This window comes from Betta splendens, chromosome 10 (genome assembly GCF_900634795.4).
Source record: "Betta splendens chromosome 10, fBetSpl5.4, whole genome shotgun sequence".
Taxonomy (NCBI): Eukaryota; Metazoa; Chordata; class Actinopteri; order Anabantiformes; family Osphronemidae; genus Betta; species Betta splendens.
In genome coordinates this window covers 19,102,882-19,124,695 of record NC_040890.2, presented here as the reverse complement: position 1 = coordinate 19,124,695, position 21,814 = coordinate 19,102,882, and the positions used below count along the sequence as shown (strand labels likewise).

The 21,814-nt window shown below is 41.9% G+C and overlaps 1 protein-coding gene and 1 long non-coding RNA gene across 2 annotated transcripts; one reads left to right on the top strand and one right to left on the bottom strand.

The window, feature by feature from the left end:
- Positions 1–1,911: 1,911 nt before the first annotated feature.
- Positions 1,912–17,419, top strand: LOC121202528 (uncharacterized). Its single transcript, XR_005898204.2, has 5 exons — positions 1,912–2,054; positions 2,357–2,472; positions 9,419–9,562; positions 16,889–17,166; positions 17,306–17,419. It is a non-coding gene; the product is annotated as an uncharacterized LOC121202528 (long non-coding RNA).
- On the bottom strand, positions 15,125–21,482 carry LOC114864662 (sulfate transporter-like). The gene is made up of 5 exons (XM_029165583.3): positions 21,353–21,482; positions 19,154–19,771; positions 18,749–19,039; positions 18,144–18,592; positions 15,125–17,676 (listed from the first exon to the last, which is right to left on the bottom strand). Exons 2-5 carry the CDS (start codon positions 19,754–19,756, stop codon positions 16,860–16,862), a joined length of 2,160 nt encoding a protein of 719 aa, XP_029021416.1. The 5' UTR covers positions 19,757–19,771; positions 21,353–21,482; the 3' UTR covers positions 15,125–16,859.
- Between the last annotated feature and the right edge of the window lie 332 nt (positions 21,483–21,814).

Genomic DNA, 21,814 nt, shown 5'->3' with positions numbered 1-21,814 from the left:
TTTCTGTTCTCTAAATCTGGACTGACGCTGCTGTAAAGGCCTCTGGCTGGTTTACAGTCCCTGCGTATAGCTGTGATATGTACATTAGGTACATCTACAGTCTAATTCAACCTAAATACAGCGACATTAATTCTACCTTCCTCCGTTTTTAAGTTGAAGCTGCCATGTGACAGTCGTAGATTCTAGCTCTTATGTGACGCTGTGCAGCAGATCAGTGTAACCATGCAGTCGATGTGTGTGAACATGTGTGAACATTAGCACTCAATGTGACCTCTCGCTCTTCTCGCTCGTGGCTCCCTCCGGTCACGTTCCGCCTTTAACAAGCTGATGTCTTGTCTGGTCCCTAGTGTGTCCACACGAAGTCCGCTGACCTTTAACACTGAACTGTGCTGTTGTTCCTGTGCAACAGTTAAGATGATTATCTCCCCAGGGGAGGGAGAGAGTGGAGGAGTACAGAAAGACAAAAGGCAGTGAGACGAGCTCTGGTTGTGCAAATTTCTACAGTAATATATAATACAGTAATAATAACTCTTAGTCTGAGGCACCTGAACCATTGAATTGAACTGAATAGTACAGGTGTCCTGTACCTAATAAAGTGGACAGTCAGTGTCAGAATGTTGAGATCTTTTCTCCATCTTTAATGATCTAATTTTCATACAGTTGCATCCAGTGCCTTTTTCAGACCTTGCTGTCACTACACATCATCCTGTTGAAACTATGGGCACCTGTTTAATTGCACATATAGTTGTAGTTTATAGTTACCTTCACTGCATGAGTTGCAATATTTCTGCAAGCGAAGACACCGTTTGCTGCTCCTCCATGTTCACCTTATGCTAATGAGCTCCTCATTTTGTCTTCGTGTTGTTTAGTTGAACTTTAGAGGCTTGATTTGTGAGAAAGGCTCAGAGGAAGCGTTTGATGCTCTCTGCATACATTGGATTTTGAATGAAACGTGAATGTGTAATGTGACCAAGGACTTCGCCAAATAGGCAAAATGTAAATTCTGTTAATGATCAAAATATCTTTTGAAACACAGTTTCATTTCCCTTAATAAAACATTCCATGGAAACGGCCCCCACAGCTTCACATAATCTAAAAGTAGAGGCATTTTTCATTCTCTGCTTCACATATTCAGCTAATCCATCCGTCAGACTGACAGTGAGCCATTATCCCCACATCTGCATGAAGTCTTTTCATTTCTAGCCCAATAAGTTAAATGAATTTTCACTCACAATGTCCATTTGCAGCCCGGTCTGTAATTGTTCTGGCTGAGGAGGCAGGGAACATTTAATAATAGATATTGAGGAGTGAAAAAGGACCATTGTTCCTGCTCTGCATGGCCAACATTCAGGGTCTGGTGGCTGAGAGAGGCAGACAAGAAAAACAGGCTCCAAAACAGCCTGTGATGTGTTGAAGAAAGGTGAGTCACTTTATGCCTTCATTTTTTGATACTTAATCTGTCAAGTGATGACGGTTCCTGTGTGATTAAGGGGAAGTGTAAATAGTAAAAGAGTCTCTAAATCTATGTCAGATTTGTTTCCCCACAACCACCATCACCATCTATTCTTGTCCCTGTACATGAATAGGAATATCAATAAAATGTGCAACAGTTTACAAAGGTGAGTCGGAGTTTTATAAATATTATTTACCTTGCTGCATAGAAAATAAAGAATCTATCCAGCCTTCAGTATTTAACCTCATATCGTGCAGCCACTAGCCACACTAGCCACAGCCATAAAGTAGTACTACTAGTAGGAGGAAGAAGAAGAAGAAAAAGAAAAAGAGGAAGAAGAACAAGAAGAAGGAGGTGAAGAAGGCAAAGGAGGGGGAGGAGAAGAAGAAAGATGAAGAAGCAGAAGCAGAAGAAGAAAAGAAGAAGAAGAAGAAGAAGAAGAAGCAGAAGAAGAAGAAGGCAAATAAGGAGGGGGAGGAGAAGAAGAAGAAGAAAGATGAAGAAGAAGAAGAAGAAGAAGCAGAAAAAAAAAGAGGCGAAGTTGGAGGTTAGCGCTGATGTTACACGGTTCGGCTGCAAGTGAAGGCTCACCGTGTACTCGGTAGGCAGCGTTAGCGTAACGTGGTCAAAGCAATAAAACCAGCTAAATGTGTGAATCGCTTTTCGCTAGCAGTTTGTTAGCGTTAGCTGAGCAGGTGCGGTCCAGTCACTTTCAGTGTCACGAATCTTCGAGTTATTCTTTAGCTTTACTGATAAAAATGAAAAAACATTTTATTTGTCAATATGGTTTACATTAAATTGAAATTGAATTGTTCATCAATATTTCCGATGATCAATGAGGCGCTGTGTTTTCCAGTGTTGACGTGTGTCTGAACTGACAAAAAACACATTTTCTCTCTGTAGGAATAAATGACAAATAACTGACTTTCGTCTGCTGACTGCCACAAACCACAGACATTCAGTCCAGACTTCGGCCACGCTGCACATTCTCCCAGATGACCTGCATTTGGAAATGTCTGGTATGTTTTCACAGGTCTGATTTTGCAATTGCACAAGGAAAAAGTCTAACTCACAAAATGACAGCGTGCACTTACAATGACTTCCTAGCCTGAATTTGCTAGATTTGTTCATGTGAAGGTTTATATCTGACTGTTGCTGTAGGATGTACTGTATGTGAGTAAATGATGTGTATTAACATTCACTTATCTACACAAGCTCATTTAATACATGATCACTACTGCCCATGGAGCGGTACCAGATAAACATTCATATAATCAATAAACGCATGGGGCGGAATGAGAGTAAATTATCACAGTGACAGGTGAGCATCATTAGGGATCAATACACACTGTGGGAACTCTAAGTTTGTTAAAGTCACACTGTGTAATTCTATATTAGAACCGGGGAGTAACTGTTCCTCAGCTCCTCAGCACATTTGTGTCAGAGCAGGCTGGAGGTTGTCCACATTCATTTGGTAGATTTTGCAATGCTACAGTTTACACAGTAGGATTTAGAGCTTTAGAAGTAAAACAAATCTGCGTCATGTAGATACAAAAGTGAAATCATGAAAAACAAAACTTACTTGGTTGGAGGATATTTCTCACCTGTCTCCTAAAAGTGTAATAATGAAACTCTGCAGGGTTCAACGTTCATTTCACCAAACAATTGTCTCATAGTCTTTAAAGTTAAGATCCTCATACTTTGTAATTTCCTTTCTGATCTTGACTTGTACGTGGCTCAAAATTAGACGTGCAGAACTCTGATCAACAGCACCTGGCACTCACCCATTAGCAGAAATTACAATTATTAAATGTTTTATGAACTTGACAATTCCTTCCTACGTCACTAGCTGCTTACATTTATGTAAATTGTGCTTTTAATAATAATTTTAGTTTTTATGTGTTTCTTGTTTTTTAAATGTGAGACAAGTCACGACAGTAATTGTACTTGAAATGACTGCAAAAGAACTAATTTAGACTAGAAATCGTTAAATGGGTTTAAATGAGTGTAGGTGGTGATGGAGCCTTGTGTGTGGTGCTAAATTGGTGCATTAGGCCCACGGCAGTTAAAAAGACATAAAAGCATAAAGTGATAGCTGAATAATAGACAGTTAGAAAGTAAAAGGCTTCTCAATGTACAGTATGATGTCATCAACAGTTCTACAGTCTGATTGTTATTCAAATTAGTGTCATAAACTGTGTCTCTGAAGAATAGGTTGAAGAATCAATCAATTTTTTACAAAATAATGAGACGCACTATTTCTCTGTCATTTACTGTATTAATGCTGTGGACATTAGCTCAGCTGTGACCAGCTGGTGAACAAGTTGTTGTAATTATTATTGATAAAAGTATGTACATATGTATGCGTTGCATGAAGGAGAAATGCTCTACAGTATATTATCTCTGTGTTATTGTCAAGACGGAGAAGGGGAAAAGGCTGACGCTGGGCAGAAAGAGAAGAATCAGGAAAAAACAGATGAGGGTGAATAACAGGTAGAAATGCATTGGAGCCACTCTTTTAAACGTGTGATGGAATCTTCTCTTCGGGACGGTGCGTCTGACAGCGTGTCTCTGTTTGCACTCATCCCAAACCTCAGTGGAAAGGTTTACTTTGTGCATGTTTTTGGTTTGTTATAGTTTAACTTGTGTAATTACAAACAACCTGCGGCTTGTAAACACAATTAACCTCAGCTTTTTAAATGGCTTGTTTACTGTTGAGCTCTGGTTACCTGACAGCTTGCCAGGTTAGAGGTTTTGGCAGTGTGTGGCTTTTAACTGAATCCTCTGGACTTTTAGTTTGGCATACAGTGCAGGGCGTTTTAAAGCTTATGTTTCATGAATTTTCCTTTATTGTGCAAAAAGTGCAAATGATTTTAAAATGACTTTTTGCCATTATAACTCTTGAATACCATTATGATCACTAAACGTTCCAAAACGTCCGAAACACAGTGGAAATGCCAAAAATCTGCAAAAATAAGTCTTATTTTTTTCTCAGGTATGGTGACATTTTAAAAAATACCAGTAATATAAATGAGCTTGTGTGGAAACTGGAGCCAACTGTTCCGCTCCTCTGTGTCTCTCTCTTCCCCTGCTGAGAAGCACAGTATCAGAAGGACATGTGGGACGTGCAGGGTATCGACCAGTCACGCACACACACGCTGCCATATTTGGCTGGCTATTGCTGGTGTGTGTGCGTGCGTTCGTGTGTGTGTGTGACTCACTGTTCCGTTGCGTGACGCTGACACAGAAATTCTAGTTGGAGGGACGATTAGATGTGGATGAGACACAGAATTCATTTCACACGTCAGTCCAGAGTTTTGAATAGGATGTGAGTGGATTTGTTTTCTGTTCGAGTGAAGACATCCTGACGATTTGCAGGCAGGATCAGTTGCCTGTTACTGACACACACTAGACTGCATGATTAGTGTTTAGCTGCTTGTGTTGTGCTTCGTTTGTACACAAATGTAAAATGCTACACACAGAAAAACTGAAGCCGTATGAGAACAATTTACTTTGTCTTCCCCTAATCCCCCTTCATTCTGAGATGAGATTTATTAATTTCCATGTATTCACATACCTACCTAAAACATCTTAAAGTAAAGGATGCCTTTTGCTTTCAGCGCCTCCACAAAGTAATCACAGACTAATCAGACTAGTGTGACTCCATGTGTGTTTCAGAGCGTATCACCCACGTACAGTACAGTGTGCTGTGATTGCAGGGTGTTATTAATCTACTGGGTGTGTGTTCTCCTGGAGCGGCAGTAGAATAATGTGGAGTCCCAGTGGTATACATCTTGACAGGGGAAATAATAGGACATCCCTCCAGGGCGTCCTGGTAAATGGGCTCTTGTCGGTCTTCCAGGGAATGGTGGAGTACAGCTGCTGTTGTTTTCATGCAGACACTTGACTTGATGCCTGGAGAAGACATGGCCGCCCAGCTTCAGAGAAACGTGCCTGTGTGCTGGACTTAGCTATTGTTCCCATTTGTGTTTCACTCCTGTCAGTTCACTGTAATGATGGATAACACAGCTGAATCTTAATTTCTTTCTCAAATACATTCAGAAAATATGTAGCAGCATCTCATTGTTAACAATAAGCATAATATTATTCTATTTAGTTTTAAATAAGTACATGTTTCGTTGTGGAGCTTAAATCTGTGCACAGACTGAAGGAGATTCCAAGCACAAAGTGGCTGTTGGTATAATGTGTAGTTGGAGGTACGCTGATGTTCACGGTTCGGTCTGCAAGTGAAGGCTCACCGTGTACTCGGTAGCGTTAGCGTAACGTGGTCAAAGCAATAAAACCAGCTAAATGTGTGAATCGCTTTTCGCTAGCAGTTTGTTAGCGTTAGCTGAGCAGGTGCGGTCCAGTCACTTTCAGTGTCACGAATCTTCGAGTTATTCTTTAGCTTTACTGATAAAAATGAAAAAACATTTTATTTGTCAATATGGTTTACATTAAATTGAAATTGAATTGTTCATCAATATTTCCGATGATCAATGAGGCGCTGTGTTTTCCAGTGTTGACGTGTGTCTGAACTGACAAAAAACACATTTTCTCTCTGTAGGAATAAATGACAAATAACTGACTTTCGTCTGCTGACTGCCACAAACCACAGACATTCAGTCTCAGACTTCGGCCCACGCTGCACATTCTCCCAGATGACCTGCATTTGGAAATGTCTGGTATGTTTTCACAGGTCTGAATTTTGCAATTGCACAAGGAAAAAGTTCAACTCACAAAATGACAGCGTGCACTTACAATGACTTCCTAGCCTGAATTTGCTAGATTTGTTCATGTGAAGGTTTATACTGACTGTTGCTGTAGGATGTACTGTATGTGAGTAAATTGATGTGTATTAACATTCACTTATCTACACAAGCTCACTTTAATACATGATCACTACTGCCCATGGAGCTGGTACCAAGATAAACATTCATATAATCAATAAACGCATGGGGCGGAATGAGAGTAAATTATCACAGTTGACAGGTGAGCATCATTAGGGATCAATACACACTGTGGGAACTCTAAGTTTGTTTAAGTCACACTGTGTAATTCTATATTAGAACCGGGGTAGTAACTGTTCCTCAAGCTCCTCAGCACATTTGTGTCAGAGCAGGCTGGAGGTTGTCCACATTCATTTGGTAGATTTTGCAATGCTACAGTTTACACAGTAGGATTTAGAGCTTTAGAAGTAAAACAAATCTGCGTCATGTAGATACAAAAGTGAAATCATGAAAAACAAACTTACTTGGTTGGAGGATATTCTCCACCTGTCTCCTAAAAGTGTAATAATGAAACTCTGCAGGGTCAACGTTCATTTCACCAAACAACTGTCTCATAGTCTTTAAGTTAAGATCCTCATACTTTGTAATTTCCTTTCTGATCTTGACTTGTACGTGGCTCAAAATTAGACGTGCAGAACTCTGATCAACAGCACCTGGCACTCACCCATTAGCAGAAATTACCAATTATTAAATGTTTTATGAACTTGACAATTCCTTCCTACGTCACTAGCTGCTTACATTATGTAAATTGTGCTTTTAATCATAATTTTAGTTTTTATGTGTTTCTTGTTTTTTAAATGTGAGACAAGTCACGACAGTAATTGTACTTGAAATGACTGCAAAAGAACTAATTTAGACTAGAAATCGTTTAAATGGGTTTAAATGAGTGTAGGTGGTGATGGAGCCTTGTGTGTGGTGCTAAATTGGTGCATTAGGCCCACGGCAGTTAAAAAGACATCAAAGCATAAAGTGATAGCTGAATAATAGACAGTTAGAAAGTAAAGGCTTCTCAATGTACAGTATGATGTCATCAACAGTTCTACAGTCTGATTGTTATTCAAATTAGTGTCATAAAACTGTGTCTCTGAAGAATAGGTTGAAGAATCAATCAATTTTTTTACAAAATAATGAGACGCACTATTTCTCTGTCATTTACTGTATTAATGCTGTGGACATTAGCTCAGCTGTGACCAGCTGGTGAACAAGTTGTTGTAATTATTATTGATAAAAGTATGTACATATGTATGCGTTGCATGAAGGAGAAATGCTCTACAGTATATTATCTCTGTGTTATTGTCAAGACGGAGAAGGGGAAAAGGCTGACGCTGGGCAGAAGGAGAAGAATCAGGAAAAAACAGATGAGGGTGAATAACAGGTAGAAATGCATTGGAGCCACTCTTTTAAACGTGTGATGGAATCTTCTCTTCGGACGGTGCGTCTGACAGCGTGTCTCTGTTTGCACTCATCCCAAACCTCAGTGGAAAGGTTTACTTTGTGCATGTTTTTGGTTTGTTATAGTTTAACTTGTGTAATTACAAACAACCTGCGGCTTGTAAACACAATTAACCTCAGCTTTTTAAATGGCTTGTTTACTGTTGAGCTCTGGTTACCTGACAGCTTGCCAGGTTAGAGGTTTTGGCAGTGGTGTGGCTTTTAACTGAATCCTCTGGACTTTTAGTTTGGCATACAGTGCAGGGCGTTTTAAACTTATGTTTCATGAATTTTCCTTTATGTGCAAAAAGTGCAAATGATTTTAAAATGACTTTTTTGCCATTATAACTCTTGAATACCATTATGATCACTAAACGTTCCAAAACGTCCGAAACACAGTGGAAATGCCAAAAATCTGCAAAAATAAGTCTTATTTTTTCTCAGGTATGGTGACATTTTAAAAAATACCAGTAATATAAATGAGCTTGTGTGGAAACTGGAGCCAACTGTTCCGCTCCTCTGTGTCTCTCTCTTCCCCTGCTGAGAAGCACAGTATCAGAAGGACATGTGGGACGTGCAGGGTATCGACCAGTCACGCACACACACGCTGCCATATTTGCTGGCTATTGCTGGTGTGTGTGCGTGCGTTCGTGTGTGTGTGTGACTCACTGTTCCGTTGCGTGACGCTGACACAGAAATTCTAGTTGGAGGACGATTAGATGTGATGAGACACAGAATTCATTTCACACGTCAGTCCAGAGTTTGAATAGGATGTGAGTGGATTTGTTTTCTGTTCGAGTGAAGACATCCTGACGGATTTGCAGGCAGGATCAGTTTGCCTGTTACTGACACACACTAGGACTGCATGATTAGTGTTTAGCTGCTTGTGTTGTGCTTCGTTTGTACACAAATGTAAAATGCTACACACAGAAAAACTGAAGCCGTATGAGAACAATTTACTTTGTCTTCCCCTTATCCCCCTTCTTCTGAAATGAGATTTATTAATTTCCATTGTATTCACATACCTACCTAAAACATCTTAAAGTAAAGGATGCCTTTTGCTTTCAGCGCCTCCACAAAGTAATCACAGACTAATCAGACTAGTGTGACTCCATGTGTGTTTCAGAGCGTATCACCCACGTACAGTACAGTGTGCTGTGATTGCAGGGTGTTATTAATCTACTGGGTGTGTGTTCTCCTGGAGCGGCAGTAGAATAATGTGGAGTCCCAGTGGTATACATCTTGACAGGGGAAATAATAGGACATCCCTCCAGGGCGTCCTGGTAAATGGGCTCTTGTCGGTCTTCCAGGGAATGGTGGAGTACAGCTGCTGTTGTTTTCATGCAGACACTTGACTTGATGCCTGGAGAAGACATGGCCGCCCAGCTTCAGAGAAACGTGCCTGTGTGCTGGACTTAGCTATTGTTCCCATTTGTGTTTCACTCCTGTCAGTTCACTGTAATGATGGATAACACAGCTGAATCTTAATTTCTTTCTCAAATACATTCAGAAAATATGTAGCAGCATCTCATTGTTAACAATAAGCATAATATTATTCTATTTAGTTTTAAATAAGTACATGTTTCGTTGTGGAGCTTAAATCTGTGCACAGACTGAAGGAGATTCCAAGCACAAAGTGGCTGTTGGTATAATGTGTTTAGGCGCCCATAAGCTAAACAGGGTGCATCTACAAAGTGTCAGACAAAGCTGGTACGAGTCTTTGTTTTCTTTTGTTTTCTGTCAGGATCGCTAGGTGAACAAAGAAGCATCAGTGAAAAGATCTGAAGGGAGCCAGAAGCACAACAGCACTGCTGGAGTGCTGATGAATTCACAGAAGAGCACGACTCACGTCAGAACTGAACATTTGCAAAAGCCCTTCGACTCACTGGTAAGTGTAACCTAACAGGAAAATGCTTTCTACTTGTGCCAGGTGTGTCGTCTTTCACTGCCCCCAGACTCGAATGTAATATCGATTCAGTTCTGACATGCAGGCACCGCATTTCAGCTTTTCATGAAGGGAGAACTGAAGCTGTCCTTTTTATGAAACAGCAATTCATGATGCCATGTGAACACACAACAGTCTGGGGCTCATGGGGAGTAATGTTATTGATTCTGGTAAATGAGCCATGTACAGCACCAGCTCTTTGTCAACTACTAGCTACAGTATGTAGCTAGTGAGGTGCAACGCTCCAATGCCCTCAGGCTTCCATTCAGGGTGATTTATCTGGACTAATAACCTTAGTGTCTTCGCTCAGGACTTGATAAACCAACTTTACTGCGTTTTAAAACTGTATCCACTGGCTGCGTCCACCCTTCATCAAAATAAATCCGCAGCAGTGCCTTACACCAGTAGTGTGCTCCTGTGTCAGTGATCTGAAGGGGAACCAAGTGAGATGTTAGTTCAAGCAATAAGGGAGAAAATTAACCGTTTTCTACAGTAAAAGAGCTAAAATCCTCAGAACTATTCTCTCTCTAGAATGAGGAAATAAACCAAAAGCCAAATTGCAAAAGTCAGCAGACCCTAAACAGCCTCTTTACATTGTGTTTTTGCTAAATAGTTTGGGAATTTAATGTAGTTTTAGTCTCTATTTATCAATATAAAATAATATGACTATAGCAGAAAGAGTCACATGCTTCAGTGGCTGCATGGACTTGATTGAAGTAAATGGGGTGTAGAGTCACATCTGTAGAAAAGAGAAGCAGACAGCGAATCCTGAGAAGCATTTGTCTGTGTAGAATGTTGTTTAGTGTTGCTTTGCTGCTATGAACTTTAAAATAAAAGTTACACAGCTTTCAGCAATAAAAATTGGACTTATAATTAGAACGACTCGCTCAGAGCAGCCGTCAGGATGAGGAACGCTATTAAAACACACAAAAGAAAGTTTTTACATGGAAATACGCTTTCCGTGACTTAAGGGTCTGATACTCATCAGAAGAGTTTGTCATAATAATCCTGGTGATAACATTCAAACAGCTGCTCTTTTATAGGAAAAGCTCCTATGTAACTTTTCTTATATTCCTGTTGGGCTTTATGATCAATGCGTTTAGGAAAGTGAACAGGTGTTTTACACCACCCAACAGTGATAGAAGACAAACATTCCTCTAAAGGATGAGCCACTGCTTCAATCTGCAGCCTGGGAGTAAAGATATGTAATCACCTAGTGGCGTCTGCTCTTACTGGATGAGATGTGACTGTGCTGTACTCGGAAGTCACGAGCAGGGGTTGCTTTTTTTAGTATTTGAAACAAAGCTTTTATGATGAGCAATCTTTCCTGAAGTGCATTTACTAAGAATTGACTGCAATTTTAATTACAGCTTCTCTTCACAATAAGTGTGTTGCTTGCTCAGAAATAGTGATTTATGGACCTCTTGACCTAAACAATATGTAGCGTGTCATTGTTTGAGCTCTAATTTATATTGTTATCAAATGTGCTCTCATTGTGGATCACATCTCAATATTTAAAGGGAACCCCAAACCACAGGGAGAAGCTTAGTGTTTGTAAAAGTGTGCACTAAAATAATAGTAGACGATGGCAACCAGACAATAGAGGAAGACCTGACAAGCTGCTATTGATGCGAGATAAAATGTGCAATTTAGCCAGAAAACATTACATTTTCAAAACAAATTCAAAACAACTTGGACAATATTATTATTATTATTATTTATTTTATAAAAGCAAATGGACAAACAGAGTGTGAATTGTAATTTAGGAAAATGTTGGTGCTGGCTGATGGAGGTGGAGAAAAAATTGTTGTTGATATGAATTTAATTAATAGTTTCCTTTTAAAGATTTGGAAGTGGCTCATTTTAAGGTGTTTCAACCCTTGATGCCTGTTTTCGTTTTTTGGATGTTGTGTGAATAACAGATTTTATAAAAGTGCATTGAAAAAAGTTGACATGCATCTTTTTTTATTACGCACTGATGCACAATATGTAGTTGTGAGTAGAAGACACTTTCATTTGTACCTGAACAAGCTAAGTTAAATAGACTGTTGGAAGATAAACAGCTTTTGTGTTTAATATCACACTCAGATCGTTTCATTGTTTTTCCAAATGCGACAGCATGGACTGTATGGTACGAAGGATAAATAACCATGGGTGTTGTTGAACACATCGTGCATCTAACAGTGCTAACAGCGGGGGGGTGTCTTCACCGTACTTTCTCCAGGCAAGTTTAACTTGTTGTCTTTATATCCTAAAGTAAAACCCAATGAGTCACATCGCCATGGTTACCTGCAGCAGTTAAATGGCACATTAAGCATCACCGTCCACAGCTGGTCCTGCCAGTTATTAGAGCTGCGACCTCTTCAGCCCTTGAGCTGTCTCTCAGGAATCGACACAGAGCCAAGTCAACTCACGCTGCCCATCATTCGCTGCCTGACGTGTGCCGAGAGTCTCTGGTGGACAAATGATGGCATGCGTGTGCCTGTGTGTTGTCCCGCGTCGATCCACTGATCCACTCATTTTCAGTCAGCGGATGAAGCGGCGCGTTCGGTGTCATGACGGGGGCTTAGAGGGGTCATCATGCGTGTGTGTGTGTGTGCGTGTGTGTGTGTGTTTGTGTGTGTGTGTGTGTGTGTGTGTGTGTGTGTGTGTGTGTGTGCGCGCGCATGTGTGCGCGTGCGTGTGTGTAATGCCTGTGTGATGCGTGTGTGTGTGCATGTGTATGCGTGTGTGTGTGCGCGTGTGTGATGCCTGTGCATGTGTATGCGTGTGTGTGTGCGTGTGTGTGTGCGTGTGCACGTGCTGCCCTCGGCCTCCTCCGTGCCATCTGCCTGCCACAGTGCAGAGTTTGCCTTCCAGCTCTCAGCAGGCCACTTTAGAGAATCCATTCATGGCCCAGAATTAATACTGTGCAGAATGAACACTTCTTGATGTGCCGTGTTAATTGTTGCGAGATTGTTCCTAATAATGAAGAGTTGCTGCATGAATAACAGTCAAGTTGTGTTTGAACATGTAGGAGGATTCACAACAGCAGGGACAGTGAGTCCATTACTACTTTCTCCTGTTAAATCAGTAATGTGGCCAAAGGTATAAATGAAAATCAAAGAGTTCAAGAGGAATTTTGTGAGAAGCAACTTAAATGACAAATAGTTCATCTTATGATTGTGGTTCATTTTTTTTCTGCCTTTTGTATTTTTCCCCTTTCACAATATTGTGGCAATTTGTTAATGGTGGTTGTAGCTGGTTTGTTGGTTAACGTCTCACGGATTGATTCGCTTTGACAAGCTCTTTGTCAGAGAACAAGTAAAAGCCAGAGAGGAAACTTAAAGGGCTTTGAAATTTTTATACAGAGATGCAGTTGACGTAATGTGTGAAAGTAGGCGTCCAGATGTCAGATAGTCTGCAGGGGTAACTCCTCAGACCTCCATTAATATAACAATAAGTAGCTGTCAAGCTACTGGCGAATGAAAACAACATAGGTTTGTCTGGGTAATTCTAGCAAATTTTATAAAGTGACAGTAAAAGCAGGCGCTTTAAGTGTCTGCTGTAATTAGCACAACCTTTGCTGCAGATTCCATTAGCGTCAACAATTGCATAGAGGTTGACCCTAAAAGACTCGGAGGCCGTGTCTGTTATTACAAGAACCTGATGACGTCACATGTCTTCTGCCGGGGGAGAGGAGGAGGCGAGTGGAATTTAAAAACTACCCACTGAGGTTAGGATCCATGATTCATCGGCCGTTTCCCTTCTACTGACCTTGCCCTCGTTCATTTTGGCTGCAGCATTCCATGAATGATTAAATGGCCTCCTAAGGTCAATGACCGTACCTCATCATTCACAGCTCCTGTTCACTTTAATACAGATGCACTGATACTGTATTTAACGTGTAAATTAAATGTTGTATACGTTTAATGCAACATGTTTTACCTACTGTTCCCACATCTGGTACATGATCCCAGCGTGATGAACAGGTTTTATATTTGGGTTCACAACTTCAATCTTCATCCTCAGTTAATTGTAACCTGTTTTATGGTTATGTTGCTATATAGTCTTACTGAATGAATATTCTATATAATGAGTGTCACGCTAGTTCTAGCTTAGGTTGCTACTGTTTTAATGAGACGTTGGGAGCTGCACAAACAGTTTAATTAACCTCCATTGTGCAGGGGGTGGTTTTGGTTAACTGACCCTTCATTAGGACACACTGACCCAGTTTGGACAGGACGGGGTTTACCCAGAACATTAACCCAGTCCCAGCAGTTCCAGCTTCCACCTCTGTGACTGACAGCTTTTCTTACACTCTCTGACAGTAAGTGAGCTGTGCTAACGCTGTGAAACCAAACCCAGTCGCTTGTTGTTTAGTTCTGGGCAGTGACAACTATTTGCATACAGATGGTGATGCGTGATAGTTTCCACTGCTGACTTGAGTTGTGCAGAAGACGACTGCGGTTCCCACACAGGCAATGTCATAGCGATGAAAACGTCACTGTAAATGACAGAGCAGTTTGCAGGTTTTTATATATAGCAAAATGTCAGTGAACACACTCATTGGTGGGACTCTAGACACTGGCAAACTGTCAGCTGGGTCTGAGAAAAGCATTAGGACCGAAACCGACGCAAGTGGTGATAAAATTGCTTTTCTCAGCAAACCTAAAATGTTGGCTTCTCTTATCGAAATCTTAATGAAATATAGACACACACCTTCAGAGTATTGGGATTCTGGCAACTTGAAACTTGAAGAAGTCTGAATGGCAAATAATTTCTTTTCTATCTATTTGAGCTTTTCTTTCCTTCCATTGTCGGGAAATGAAGAATATTTTCTTCATTTAGTAAATGGTGCTTCACAAGCACTCATACCCCCGTTTTCATTCAGAAGGTCAACTTGGGAATTGCTGATAACCAATATTCAGACTGGTGGGTGAACGTGTTCTCGATCTCGTGTGGGAGTTTACCTTCAGGTTTCAATTGGCACAAGTGTAATTTTCCAGGCAATGTAATTTGGGAGAAGCAACAAGCCCTGAAAGAGACTTTAACCATATCTGCTGTTCTTACGTCTGCCTGGGACCTCTCGGTTTCTTCTCTTATATGGGTATTTATGTTGATGTTCAGAAGCACCACTAAATACTGCAGAGTTTGCGTTAATATAAGGTTCAGGGCGAAGGTGAAAAAGAATCAAAGCAACTTTATATGTAAGAGTTGGAACTGAATATAAAAACCAATGTTCCAGTGCTGGGTTTGTTTGTCAAGTGTGTATGTATGACAGTGTAGACAGCTGCCGGCTCAATGCTGCCTCCTAGTGGCAAGATGAATCTGTATTAACCTTAACACAAATCAACAACAATGTCCCAAATAGTTAATTAATGTCTGTTTTTTTTTAAGTATGACATCACTGTTTTTATTTCGTGTTTTTATTTAAGTGGAAAAATAAAAAATACATTATTAATACTTTGTATTTACTTTGCAGGGTCCACTGTTGTCTAAGTGTAGTGACAATAAAAGATAAAGTGCAGCTAATATTTTATTTTTATTGTATATATGTTGGCCGTGTCCAGATATTACATAAGCTCCTGGTTACAAGTCCGTTGGCATCGTTTGCCAGGGTGAGGTGTGGCTACTCAGGTGTAGTGTGATAACTAAAAGCCGAACAGAACTGATTCAGGGTAAATAAAGGTTGTTTAACAAGTGATGCAATGTATTCGAAATAATAAGGAAACCTTTCACCAGCAGAAGATAAAAATGCATTAACAAATGGATACTGTTTGCTGAGTCCACAGTTTAGTAGCAGTTGCAGGATAAAGTGCTGACACCAACTAAAGCCCTGGAACCATAATATCTCAGGAGCAAGGACATTAGGAAGCTTTGACTTTTCTTTTTTGGCAATTTAATATATGTATATATTTTAACTTGAAGCAAAAAAGAAACCCAGAAATTAGACAGAGGTGCTACCATTTCACAGATCCTATCGGTTTGTAGATTTGTTCCAAGCTGAAATTAAACTTATACAGTAGACAAACATGGATCATGTGAAAAACTGTTGGAACAAACTCCTTGAATACATTCATATTTTACAACTGCTATTCAGTGAACGTCACAAAGGCTGTACAGTTTTTGTCATTTAAGATATCGTAAACAAATCCATATTCTTTGTTTTATGTAAAAGCAAGTATAAAAATATATGTAAATTATGCTACATGGGATTTCTATTTTTGGGCTAAAAAAAGCTCAGAATTCCCCAACATTTAACTGTAAAGCTTCACAGACCCTGACTGCAGTATTTGGTACATTGCAGCGCTGCAGGGTCATAAACATGTTGGCTTTAAGATAGGACCGCAGGATGAACAGATAAAAGCTACTGTAACCCTGAAACCTTCAGGAAGCAGTGTTTGTGTTTATGGGCTAGTTACATGTCTGGTTTATCACAAACATACTATAATGTTAGTCATAAGACTCTACCTGTTTCTGTACTGTAAGTGCTACGTTAATGCTGCTTCTGTGACTTTAGTCATATGAATAAACAAAGCCGTAAATGTCAGTGTCCAGGAGGTTTCTCCTCCTTATCATTGTCCTTATGTTGGTGTAAAAGTGAGGGATTTCCAGTACTTCCCCTTTCCAACAGGGCAGATGTTTAGACGACAGCCTCCTGTCATATCTGCTGAAATGTGCTGGACAATATTCAAGTTTGTACAAGGATCATATATACCCTGCATATTGTTCAACAAGAACCAACTGTGAGCCTGAGCTTTATGACATCATAAAATAGACTTAACATTTTGGAAAAGTTTGATTAGACATTCTGTTTCACCCTCTTTGCCATGAATTGTCAAACTGGCCTAAATTCAGTATTTAATTGCATCACTGGCCAGAAACCTGAGCTGAGGAGCCAAAACAGCCTCTGAAAGTCAGAAACAACTACCCAAGCAGAGTAACAAACTAGTAACAGTAAAAAAGATATATATATATATATATTAGGACAGTGACAGTATGTCCATTTCATAGTTTAGGCACTGAGCTACACTAATATCTCTAAGGACGCTGCAGATTGGAATGATGAACATAGATGTAAAAAATCAATTCCATTAAAAGGTTCAGTTTAAGGCTTTTGATCTGCGGCTCTACATCCTCTAAGGAGAGACTAAGGCTTTTCTACATGGGTTCATAAAATAACTGTACCTGAATCTCTGTAGTATTTAAGGCACTTAGAAACAACTTTCCTGTTGTCTACTGCACATATGTTAATGTCTTATTTGGTGTCACATTCTCCGTTGGCAGCAGAGAGGCTCTGGACGTAGCGGACGGCGTCTCCGATGGTGAAGAATATTACGCTGTTTTCGCCGGTCTCGCCTTCTTTGTTGGGTTCATAGCCGCCTTTTTCCAGAGTGTCCAGCACCGTGGTATTACAATGAGCCAGAACAACCCTGACCCCAAGTTCTCCGTAATCTTTTCTGACCTCTTTGAGAGCATTTAACCCAGCGGTATCTAGGAACAGGACAGCGCTGCAGTCCATGACGATGCTGCGTACGCTACGAGGAGCTTCGTTGAGCATCAAGGTAACATTCACTGCAGCTTGAGTCTCTTCACCTTTACACACTTTGTCCCCTTCAGACTTCTTATGTATGTCGCCTCTGCCTTCTTCCTGTGGTTTGCTCTTCTTCTTGAGCTTCGTACGCCGTGCTTTCTCCTTCACAGGGTCGAGCCCCACACACTTGTAGAGAGACTTTTTGAACAAGCTCTGATTGGCGTAGTAAATTGGAGCCTCGTACCTGAAGACGGCCACTTCAGGAAGCGTCTCAAGGCCTCGGAGGTCCTCGTAGTGCTCCCTGCTTGCAGCTCGGCCCAGCTCCACCACCTGGGCTTGCTGGGTTCGGCCCAAGACGCAGAAGGCTGACACCAAAACCCCAACAAGGAGGCCCAGCTCCGTGTTGACCAGCGCTGAGGTTGCCATGGTGATCAGCCAGATGGAGGTATCCACGCGATTGACACGCCACATGTTGGGAACGTCAGTGAACTTTCGTAGAGCACCACGGAGGTTGACCACGATGATGGCAGCCAGCACACACCTGGGCAGAAGACAGACAGTGAAAAGGTGTCACTTTATTTTATTTAAAGGACTGCAGCAGGTAAATAGGATTTCACATTTCGAGTAAACTGGCAAAAAGCACTTGTAACTGTGTAATTAAGACTTGGATCCTTTTCTACTAAGAAAGTGGCAAAGGTGGAAAAACAAATGAGGGTCGAGGTTAATTAAAGAGATAAGGAACCAACGATCCGTCCTGATCTGATGGTTGATTTTATTAATGATGACGTCTGACATGAAGTGTGTTGGTCAAGAACATGGACACAGAACACAGCAGCTCCAGCAAATGATTGCCAACGCTCAGCTCCAGTCACAATCAATACACGGTGATCAAGGTTCACGCAAGAACTGGTTTCTGCCAGTTGATCCAAAATTTATTTACCATTTTTAAAGTAAATCACACTTTCCATGTTTAATGTGCCTTTTTTTCAATATTTATAGTTAACTTACTTCTGCAGGGAATAGAAGAGCGGCGCAATTACTAGAAGCACCAGCAGAAGGACGACGGCGGAGACCAGTCCAGACAGTTGTGTCTGGCAACCTGTGGACTCCTTGACGAGAGTCTTGGTTAAGGCAGCGCTGGTGACGAAGCAGTGGAAAAAAGAAGGCAGGATGTTGCAGAAGCCGATGGCATACATCTCTTGGTTTGCATCCACCTGGTAGCCGTGCTTCTTGGCAAACAATTCGGACAATGAGACAGTGATGGCGAATCCCACGATGGCAATGGAAAAAGCATCAAGAGCCACGCTGGGAATCAGAGACCATAAAGGCATCTGAGGGGGAAGGAAGCCTGTGGGGATGTCACCAGCCACTTCAGAACCGTACTCTGTGTTGAAGTAGCCAAAGTGAGAAGCCAGTGCTGCAATTATCACCACAAAGAGCTCGAAGGGAATCGGTGCCTAGGTAAGACAAGAACAAACCACAGATAATACAGAATTGTTGCATAGTTTTAAAAATTGGGTGTTTTGTTTCTAATTTGTGTTTGGCTTAGGAGAAGCAGAGTCATCTCTCTCTGCATATATACGTTCTTTACGCAGACAGCTATGCCTCTTTACCTTTAGTTTGGATTTGAAGCGGTCGTTAAGCTCTTTGGTAGGTACAAGTATCAGCAAACACAGCACACTGGTCACCAGGTCACAAATGTTAGTGTTTCCCAGGTTGGTGAGCAAACTGTACAAAGTCTTGAATAGCGTGAACCAGCCCTGGGGTCTTGGGATCTTTAGGCCCAGAAGGTACTTGATCTGGGAAGTGAGGATGGTCAAGGAGGCTCCTGTAGCAAAGCCACTGAGCAGGGAGTCCGAGAGGTACACGGATATGAAGCCAACCTGGAAAAGACCCATTATCACCTGAGGAAAACAAACAGGAGGAAGTGGGATGTTAGGCAAACCGTGCAAAGTGAAGGGACAAACAGAGAGAGCCGTATAACCTAAAGGTCTTTGCCAGTGCACTGGGTCACATACCTGGTAAACCCCAGCAGTAAAGGTAAGCGTCGCTCCCACTGTGATGGCGTAACAGCTTCTGTCACATTCCACCCCAGTGCTGCTGTTCCCCTGGACAACCAGTGGGAAAGTGCTGTTGTCACTCCCAGCACCTCTGCTTTCTGGGAGGAATCCTGCCAGAGCCAACTCTCTGTCCACAACTTGGCCCACAAGCAGGCAGAGCACCCCAAAGATCCCCACCGAGATGTGTCTGGAGGTACCCAACAGGGCGTAGATGATGCTGGAGAAGAAGGAGGTGTAGATGCCGTAAATGGGGTCCTGGCTGGCCAGTAGGGAGTAGGCTATGGACTGGGGCACCAGCAGGGTTCCAACAATCAGCCCCGACATGACATCGCCCAGGAGCCAGTCCCTCAGCTGGTAGCGCGGTAGCCATTTCAGAATCGGGACGAAGCCCAGTGTTTTGGACTTAGCCTCGTCAGGGGAGCATGAGCAGTGTTTCCTCAGCCGCGCCGACGCCACCCGTGTCCACTTTGTTCCTTTCTCCACTCTCTCCAGAGCGAGACGCTGCTGCTGCCTGCTCTCGGCTTCGTCTTCTGTTGTGCAGCAGTCGTCGTCGTGAGTCATGATCGAGCCCTTGAGCTGTGGTGATGAGAGAAGTTAGTTCACATTAATAGTCTGTGCTTGTTCTATACGATAGATACCTTATAGAACGAGCAGAGTCTACACATGGAGGGGACCACACTCATTCTAACTCTAGAGGGCTACTGACAGTGGAGATGGATCCAAGGTCACACAGGAATACGGTGATAAGAGCTGCTGGCTTTAAGGAAACATTGCAACTGGCTGATTGAAATAACAGGAGCAGACTGAACTTAATGTGCATGTTCAATGGTTTATTCTGCAGGAGGATTGAGGATTCACATCACTGGGTTAAAGTCATAAGTGTTGTTCTGTCTAAACTCAGGTCTGTTGGTTTGTTGTGCGGCCTTCATTGCTACCTACTTTAATTTGTGAGATTTGATTAACTCTGACCGTTGTTGGCCATCGTCCCGTCTCAACAGCCTCAAGCCGCTCGTCTTTGAAAAGACCTTACAGCAGTTGTGCTGAAAATATAAATGAGCTGATCCTGTTCTGCAGGTCGCGCCTCCTGAACGTCACATAGCACCTGAAAACAACCTCTTATTAAACTTAGTGGTTCACTACCTTCCCATCAGCACTTTTAACGTTTAATGTAATAAAAGCCCGTTTACTTCAACAGTGTTTCACTGTCTGGTCACAGTGGGCTGCAGGTAGAGTGAAAACAGAAGCTGAACTCATGAAGCCTGCATCACCTACACACAAGCTTCTTTCAGTGTCTGAGGTCAATGTGAACACTAAGATCTTTCAGGAGGTGACGTTTGTACAGAAGTACATCATGTTCACCTGGTTTGGATGATTAGATTTTATGATGCTGGTTATCAGCATCATTATTGCACTGCTTTCTATCACAGCTTTTCGTCCCGTGACTTCTTTAAACCCGTTGATTGAGCTTGACATGTTTTTTCAGAGCAGCTGCTGTACCTGTCTGTAACACAAAGGACGCGCTGTGTGAAGTGGATGGAAGCGTTGCTCAGGCTGGGTCTGTGTGACTGCAGTCGAGTGGCCTGAACACATATCTGACATCTGACTGAGCCATTTCCCACATTGCTTCACGACAGATAAGAGTCGCTCCTACAGTTCATACGCTCATTGAGAACACACTGTATCCAGTGGAAACAAATGTAAAAAGCGCTTCAGAAGCAAAAAAAATTAAAACATCAAATCAGGAAATTAGTGACGTGAAAATCTTCATCCCCAGCAAGATTAACCAACTGAGCGTTTCTAGTATTAAGACAAATGCTTTGTCTTTGTTAGCGCCACATATTTCTGGGTGTTGGAGCATTTGACATTACAGCGTCCGACACTGGAACTAGTGCTGTTAATGAGATCACTGGCCATGAAAACGCCCCGTGCTCATTCAGCAGAACGAGCAGCTCCAGCCCTTGATTCACACCAAAACTCCCGTTTTGCTTTAAAGCGGCTCAAGGAGCTGCGGAGTTAACGGCGCTATGAATGGTTCTATTGTACAGTAAGCTGTCAACGTGGACACGAGTCGACGCTTCCGCGAACCTAAAGTACATGAGCGGCCGCAGTTGGACTTTTACAGTTCCTCATCGTTCTTATGATGTATAAATTACTGACCTGAGCGAAGCAGCGGACGCTGACTTCAAACTCGACGTTCTTTCCGCCTCATGTTTACTTTGCAGCCGCCTGTAGCTCCGTGCGTGATGACGTGGCGTGGTCCGCTTCGTTTGCGTCACGTGACCTGTAGCCGCAAAGAGGTTCTCTGCGTGTAAGGTGGGTTAACGTTTGACCAAATGAACCCATGCAAAACATACGTGAAAGTTAAGAAAATAGCCCGGAGAAAACAACAAGCCTCGTTATCGTGTAAAATTGACAACCTTGTGAGTTTGTCGTGTGTTGACTCACTTTCTCCCGCAGGCACCTGGACACCACGCGGGACATCACGACCTTCAATAGAACCTCCACAATTTACTGATCCGAGCCAAAGGCAATGCCGAAGAGCTACTTATACATTATAAAGTTCTATAATGAGCAGCTTATTCTGGAATTGAGTCAGAAACAAGGAAACTGCTGGGAAAC

Excerpts from the sequence above, each read along its gene's own strand:
- LOC114864662 (XM_029165583.3), bottom strand. The coding sequence starts at position 19,756 with ATGACTCACGACGACGACTGCTGCACAACAGAAGACGAAGCCGAGAGC. Across the intron at positions 18,593-18,748 it reads GCTTCAAATCCAAACTAAAG|GCACCGATTCCCTTCGAGCT; the intron begins GTAAAGAGGCAT and ends TGTCTTACCTAG. Across the intron at positions 17,677-18,143 it reads CTCTTCTATTCCCTGCAGAA|GTGTGTGCTGGCTGCCATCA; the intron begins GTAAGTTAACTA and ends TCTTCTGCCCAG.